Source organism: Oncorhynchus mykiss, chromosome 4 (assembly GCF_057628025.1).
Source record: "Oncorhynchus mykiss isolate SJ-2025 chromosome 4, ASM5762802v1, whole genome shotgun sequence".
NCBI classification, from domain to species: Eukaryota; Metazoa; Chordata; class Actinopteri; order Salmoniformes; family Salmonidae; genus Oncorhynchus; species Oncorhynchus mykiss.
In genome coordinates, this window is record NC_143025.1 from 46,998,244 (window position 1) to 47,006,059 (window position 7,816).

General features: G+C 43.1%; 1 protein-coding gene across 4 annotated transcripts; it reads left to right on the top strand.

Annotated features, from left to right (window-relative positions):
- Positions 1–7,816, top strand: LOC110521916 (protein arginine N-methyltransferase 1). Of its 4 annotated transcripts, none has more exons than XM_036968892.2 (10): positions 1–405; positions 1,486–1,581; positions 3,390–3,545; positions 3,927–3,990; positions 4,101–4,243; positions 4,803–4,890; positions 5,530–5,645; positions 5,774–5,924; positions 6,126–6,247; positions 6,461–7,816. In XM_036968892.2, exons 1-10 carry the CDS (start codon positions 265–267, stop codon positions 6,542–6,544), a joined length of 1,161 nt encoding a protein of 386 aa, XP_036824787.1. In that variant the 5' UTR covers positions 1–264; the 3' UTR covers positions 6,545–7,816. The 4 variants fall into 4 exon arrangements, with proteins under 4 accessions (XP_036824787.1, XP_021455551.2, XP_036824786.1 ...); XM_021599876.3 differs by having other exon boundaries at positions 104–405; positions 1,495–1,581; XM_036968891.2 differs by having other exon boundaries at positions 128–405; positions 1,495–1,581; positions 4,803–4,914.

The window sequence follows — 7,816 nt, forward strand, 5'->3', positions numbered from 1 at the left end:
GACTCTGTACCAGCACCCCCCTGTATATATATATTTTTTACCGCTCATCTTTAAATACTTGTTGCTTGTATATGTTATTCTTATCCGTATTTCTTGAAACTGCACTGTAGGTTAGGGGCTCGTAAGTAAGCATTTCACTGTAAGGTCTACTACACCTGTTGTATTCGCCGCATGTGACTAATACAATTTGATTTGATTTGATTCGAGGTGAAATTGTGAACCAATGATAAATCTTTATGCAAAACTGGGGCTGTCGTTTGGGAGATGCCTGCAACACGGATCCAATTACGGACTGTATTTTGCGTCAAAGGGTGGGGGCTCAAAGCTGTGCGTTTTAATACCACTATGAGTCTGCGTCCAGGACCACACGGAATTGAAATGGCGGAGACAACAGATAGAATGGAGGTAAGCGCAGCGGTGTGGTCGAATGCACTTTAAACAACATATAATTTGTTTCTGTAGGTTAAAATGCAAGTATTTTCACTAAGCAAAAGTAACTATATGTCCAATGGCACCGTAGGCCGCGGAGCCTGCTAGTTCAGAGAACACACGCACTTCACTAGCAAAGCATCCATTTTAGCCAGGCACCACATAACGTAGGCTCATTCATTTGTCGCCACGTTTGCTAGCACAGCAAACTCTTACTGTGTATACGCGGTTGTCATGTAATTATAGTTACTGAATTATGAATGCAATTGGGAAATTGATTAGTAATGACATATGTATGTTGTGATCTAATCATTATCAAGCCATCGTTAGCTCGTGCTTCGGGGAGAGCCCGCATGGGTGCCAGGTTGGTAATGCTAACTAGCATTTCACAAGGCACATCTGGCACTGTGCCGGCATTTGATTTATGTAGGCCAAGTTCAGTTTTAATCCATCAAGTAAGTGTCGATAACTAAATCAATTTAATAATTGTTAGACATTGGTGTTAGCTCTAAGTTGTGCTACTTACGTTAACCTAACCGGCAGCCCGGGAGGATTTAGACGCCACTATTTTAGCTAGATAACTATGTTCCTTGAATAAGGCATGGCACATGTTCATTAGGGGAGCTCGCAAGTAACGTTCTTATGTTCAGCGCGCACCATTCGGTTAACTAATGGTTTTCTACGTTTATTTGCTGTCCCAACTTCACATCTGTCAGTGAAGGCCTAAATCACCATGTGCTTTCTCTCTCCCTTTGTGCTCGGAGAAAAGGAAAGCTTAATGCACTACACTGAACTTGGGCTTAACTACAACTACGTGAATTTAACACCGCACTCCCGTACTCCCAAATGTAACTAAAAAGTTGGAAGTATTGTCCTATGAACATTAAATGTTAAGTTTTTAGCTACTTAAAGAAATGAACACACACTTCAAATCTGTTCAATAGTTATTTTATCAGCATGTTCTGCCTGGCTGTAAATGGTTTGGATGGAGAACCTTCATACATGTTCATTGTTGCCAGTCTGGTGCTGGTTGTGACTGTTATCTCTTTTGGTGAGATTTCTCAGGGGGAGAGCTCGGCCAAGCCAGCAGCAGAAGACATGACTTCTAAGGACTATTACTTTGACTCATACGCCCACTTCGGTATACATGAGGTAGGTATATTTGGAAAAAATGGTAGTAGTTATACATTTACAGTTGAAGTCAGCAATTTACATACACCAAGGTTGGAGTCATTAACTCGTTTTTCAACCACTCCACAAATGTCCTAACCGACTTGCAGTTAATGAGACATCTATGTGCATGAGTCATTTTTCCAACAACTGTTAACAGACAGATTAATTCACTATATCACAATTCCAGTGGGTCAGAAGTTTACATAAACTAAGTTGACTGTGCCTTTAAACAGCTTGGGAAATTCCAAAGCATGACATTTTCTGGAAGTTTCTGATAGGCTAATTGACATCATTTGAGTCAATTGGAGGTGTACCTGTGGATGTTTCAAAGCCTACCTTCAAACTCAGTGCCACTTTTCTTGACATTATGAGAACATTAAAAAAATCTGCCAAGACTTCCAAGTCTAGTTCATCCTTGGGAGCAATTTCCAAACGCCTGAAGGTACCACGTTCATCTGTACAAACAATAATACGCAAGTATAAACACCATGGAACCACACAGCCGTCATACCACTCAGGAAGGAGACAAGTTCTGTATCCTGGAGGTGAACGTACTTTGGTACGGAAAGTACAAATCAATCACAAAACAACAAAAAAGCACCTTGTGAAGATGCTGGAGGAAACGGGTACAAAAGTATCTATATCCACAGTAAAACCAGGCCTATATTGACATAACCTGAAAGGTCGCTCAGCAAGGAAGAAGCCACTGCTCCAAAACTGCCATGAAAAAGCCAGACTACGGTTTTCAACTGCACATGGGGACAAAGATTGTACTTTTTGGAGAAATGTCCTCTGGTCTGATGAAACAAATAGAGCTTTTTGGCCATAATGACCATCGTTATGCTTGGAGGAAAAAGGGGAGCCTTGCAACACCATCCGAACCGTGAAGCACGGGGGTGCTGTGCTGCAGGAGGGACTGGTGCACTTCACAAAATAGATGGCATCATGGGGAAGGAAATTGGTACATATATTGAAGCAACATCTCAAGACATCAGTTATAGTCGCAAATGGGTCTTCTAAATGGAAAATGACTCCAAGCATTACTTCTCTTCATACTTCAAAATGGCTTAAAGACAAAGTCAAGGTATTGGAGTGGCCATCACACAGCCCTGACCTCAATCCTATAGAACATTTGTGGTCAGAACTGAAAAAGCGTGTGCGAGCAAGGAGTCCTACAAACCTGACTCGGTTACACCAGCTCTGTCAGGAGGAATGGGCAAAAATTCACCCAACTTATTGTGGGAAGCTTGTGGAAGGCTACCTGACAAGTTTGACCCAAGTTAAACAATGTAAAGGCAATGCTACCAAATACTAATTGAGTGTGAACTTATGCCCCACTGGTAATGTGATGAAAGAAACTAAAGCTGAAATAAATCATTCTCTCCTATTATTGACATTTCACATTCTTAAGATTAAGTGGTGATCCTAACTGACCTAAAACAGGGATTTTTAAATATATATTTTTTACTATAATTAAATGTCAGGAATTGTGAAACTGAGTTGAAATGTATTTGACTAAAGTGTATGTAAACTGCCGACTTCAAATGTAAATGTTTATTTGGTGAGAATTGGTACCACAACCAAAATGGTTGAAATGTGGAGACTCCTGTCACACTGCCTTATACTGAATTGTGGTCAGCATATCTGTACCAAAATACAATGGGGCTAATAATAGTCTTTGATGGGTAGTACATTTGTCAAATGTTCGGTGATGTATACATCCCAGTTGGAATGACTCACCTGGTAAGTGTTGCCTTAACTAATGTTCCTCATGTCCTGCTCTGTAGGAGATGCTGAAAGATGAGGTGCGCACCCTGACCTACCGGAACTCAATGTTCCACAACAAGCACCTGTTCAAGGACAAGGTGGTGTTGGACGTGGGCAGTGGGACTGGAATCCTCTGCATGTTTGCAGCCAAAGCTGGTGCCAAGAAGGTCATAGGCGTAAGTATCCCCACCTTGTTTGCATATGGAGAAGAGACTCATACACACACACCTCATTTACTACCATGCATTGTCAATAGTCTGTAGTATGTTTAGAACTTGTGATACAGCTTCACCATTCTATATGCTATGTGTGACATGTCCCCATTGTCATACCATATTGTGTAAGGCACACCTGTTCTTAATCTAGCACAGATGGGACTGCTTTGCATCTAGCCCTGTTTTATTTGCTTAATCATAATGAACATAGAAAGCCCACAAATTCCAAGTGGACTTCAATTCCTTTGATTGGTGCACTAAAGGATACCATGGTTCTGGTTAGTTGTCATTACTTGAGACACCCAAAGGCCTGCTGTCTAACCCTCGCTTCTGTGCTTTCAGATTGAGTGCAGCAGTATTTCTGACTATGCCGTGAAGATCGTCAAGGCCAACAAAATGGACCACAGTAAGTCAGTACTTTTCCCCTGCCTCTTCAGTCACACCTATCCTTCACAGTGCTTCAACCTGGCTTGAAACAATGTTGTGGCTATTTAGTTGTAACTCCTTCTCCTTCAGTTGTGACCATCATCAAGGGGAAGGTGGAGGAGGTGGACCTTCCTGTAGAGGGAGTGGACATCATCATCTCTGAGTGGATGGGCTACTGCCTCTTCTACGAGTCCATGCTCAACACTGTCATCTACGCCAGGGACAAGTGGCTGGTATGTTCCTGTCCATATATTTAATTAGTACATGATGGAATGGACTTATGTTTGTTTGAATGTCTTAATTGCCATCTTTCCCTATACTGAAATTTTCAGGGACAAGTGTTCAACTCTGTTTGGCCATATACCAAGGCTTTTAGGAGATTCAGTTCCTGACTTGCTGTGGAATTGGCCATAAAGTAAAACTAATTCCAGTGGATCTCGCCAGCGCCATGCTGGGGTGACTTATTGGGAACATTTCAGCTTTTGCACTGGTGTAAACTCAAATGTTGTCCATACCATGTATAAGTGTTTGTCCTGTAACAATATTCAATCTGATCAAATTATGCAATTGTGAAGTGTTTTAGATCAGTGTTAGACTTTGTCTGGAGTTGGCTTCCCTCTTTTGGGGGCTCAACTCCCCTTGCAGACTGATGCATGCATACCACCAGCAGTCATTGTGCCATGATTCCACACAGCTGCAACAAAATGTCAGGCCTCTGAATAGCCTGCTAATCTGTCATTCCTAAGTGTATTAACCTGCCATGTTCTTTTTCCCTCTCCCTTTGTCTCCCAGAAACCAGAGGGCCTGATTTTCCCAGACAGGGCTACCCTGTATGTCACAGCCATTGAGGACAGGCAGTACAAGGACTATAAAATCCACTGTGAGAATTCCTCTAAATTTTGGGGTAATGTAGTTGGTGTGATTTGGCCAGCGTTGTACCCATGTTTTTGGTTGGAGAGGAGCTAGTCAGGGGACTTTGAGTGTCAGATTGGATTCTGTGGTCAAGGACTGTCATGGCCCTTGTTGAACAGATTCAGCTAACTCTCAAGTCTGTCATTGGAGCCAAAAGCTACTTTTACTGACTCATCAGCAATTTGGGAAATAACATTTACTTGTTCTGTGTTTGTATTAAGATCACTATTTGTCAATTACACGCAAGGTCCAACCAAAATGTAACTCCCTTTTAACTTAACCCCTCCGAAAGATACATGCGCGTGTTTTGGAGAGGTGCGGTGAGATGCCACACTGGGTGCCTGGGGAGTTAAGTGCCTTGCGCAATGGTGTCTGATTTGATACCAGCAATCCTTACTGCTAGGCTACCTGCCACCCCTGTAATAGTTAGCCATAATGCTGATCTAGCTAGCTAACTAGTCTGGACTTAAGTGTGCATTTCTAGACCTAGCAAAGCTTTCCTTTTCCTTCAAAGAGCAATGCCTGGATGACAATTTAATAAAGTTACTTTCTAAACTCGCCGTCTGCCCAGTTGTGGTGGTAACCCCCTATTTCTTCTCTGTAACAGGGTGGGAGAACGTGTACGGCTTCGATATGTCCTGCATCAAGGAGGTGGCCATCAAGGAGCCCCTAGTGGACGTGGTGGACCCCAAACAGCTGGTCAGCAGCGCCTGCCTCATCAAGGTGAGTCAATCACACTCAGCAGCCTCCCCAATATAGTTCTGTGACTTTGTATTGGCACCATATCTCCAGTTCAAACAGAGGATTTTGCCTTGTCATCTGGGTCTCCCCCCTCCCTACATTGTCCCCAGGAGGTGGACATCTACACAGTGAAGATCGACGACCTGTCCTTCACCTCGCCCTTCTGCCTGCAGGTGAAGAGGAATGATTACATTCACGCCCTCGTCACCTACTTCAACATCGAGTTCACTCGCTGTCACAAGAGGACGGGCTTCTCCACCAGTGAGTCTTTAGCCCCCCCCCCCGTAAACAGTCTGCACTACAATAATAGACTTGTTCACTGAATCCTCGTAAATTTAAGTCTATGGTAAATGACAGCACACAAGTAGTCTTTAATAATTGCGAGAATACATTTGACTCTTAAGGGCTATATTTTTTTTCTGTTGCGTGAAGTCATATTAGACCTGTTTCTCCTCTCCCCAGGTCCAGAGTCCCCCTACACCCACTGGAAGCAGACTGTATTCTACCTTGACGACTATCTGACTGTGAAGACTGGAGAGGAGATTTTCGGCAACATCAACATGAAGCCCAATGTCAAAAACAACGTAAGAGAGGAAAAACCTCCCAGTCTTAGTTTGTTGGGATGCCTTTGTAGTCTCTTTTTTGCCTTCCGTTGGTTTGACGGTCTTATAAGGCTGTTTACGCTTTTCCTGGGTATAATTTTCCAAAACTAGAAATGATTAATCTTCTGTGGTTTAAAGCTGGGAGCTTATCCAGTGCCCACTCTTTTAACCTGTTTCTGTATGTTTTGCTTGCAGAGGGACCTCGACTTCACAGTTGACATAGACTTCAAGGGTCAGCTCTGTGAGGTGTCCAAGACCTCAGAGTACAGAATGCGTTAGGTGCCCCCTTCTCCCACACCTTGTGTGTTTTGTGAAAGGGGGAGTGCTGAAGGAAGAGCAGCGGTCAGTGTGTGTCTATGATCACTTAATTCTCATCCTCCAAAACTAGTACTCTTAAGCAATATTTGAAATATTCTGTTTTGCTTTCTTGTAACGTTTAATCAGATGTTCTGAGGTTTAAAACAACCAGTGGAAAGACATGGCGACTCATTGTGCAATAGTCACTGAAATAGTTTTTTTTACATGTGCTTATGTCTTTACGTTCAGCTCGATCTTAGCCTGTGCTTAAACTCGAAGTGTACACACACGCTGACCCCCTCACCTGCCTGTACATAGTGTTATTGTTCAGTTATTTTGGCCTTTTTTTTTCTCTTTTTTTTTTTTTAAAGTCCTGGATCTTGTTGACTTGGCAGAGCCCCCCCCCCCCATTTTCATAAGAAGTGCCTCCTGTGACTGGATTCTGTCCCCCCACCAGCCAATTAGATTGTCTATTGGGGGGATGCAAATCAGCCATTGGTGTATTTAAAAATTCAGATTGAGAGTAATTGGAGGAAATCCAATTACAATTGTAGCTGTGATATGACTATCATGACATGGAGCCTGCCTCAAGATGAGCTGAGTGGCCCCATGGATCATCATGTCTGATTGGGTAGGTCTGTGCTGATGATCTTGCACAAGACTGACCGTAAGCGGTTTGTTCTCATCCAGCAGGTGGGGGTGATGTAGTCTAACCATGAATCCGTTATAATTTCCCCCTCTTTCAGATTGGTCTTTGCTGAACCTGTTCTAGCAATCAGAATTCATAAGAACCCCCCTACTAAGAAAAGCAAATAAGTGTGTTTTGATTAGAGGAGTTTAGCCCTGTGTACCTTAGTGCTAGACCTGGATGGCTGGTTTATTGGGACCACAGCAAAGCGTCCACTCTTCCCAGTGCAGGAGTAAACGAGATTCCTCTACCCTGTTGTCATCGCCTGGATTCCGTAGCATTGGTTTAGCCGAACCCAGGGACCCTTGTTTGCCCTCTAGCGCAAAGTGCAGCACTTAAATCTGAAACGTGTGCCAATATAGCCAGGCCGCCAGCCAGGAGTGGCAGATGTCTACCTCTGAGATTGGTTATTACCAGTTGGCTATGCAGGGTGGACATGGGTCAGACCGGACTGTTTCATGTTATGTCTTTTTTGGCCTTGCTGCTTCATGCAGCTTGAGTGCGGACCCAACATACTTTTAAATTTTATTTATCTTTTTTTTTTAATAAAGTGAAATGGGAAACTG

Bases quoted from the DNA above. Each gene is read 5' to 3' on its own strand.
- LOC110521916 (XM_036968890.2), top strand. From the start codon at position 265: ATGCCTGCAACACGGATCCAATTACGGACTGTATTTTGCGTCAAAGGG. The intron at 3,991-4,100 runs GTAAGTCAGTAC...CTTCTCCTTCAG, and splicing joins GGCCAACAAAATGGACCACA to TTGTGACCATCATCAAGGGG. The intron at 6,248-6,460 runs GTAAGAGAGGAA...TTTTGCTTGCAG, and splicing joins AGCCCAATGTCAAAAACAAC to AGGGACCTCGACTTCACAGT.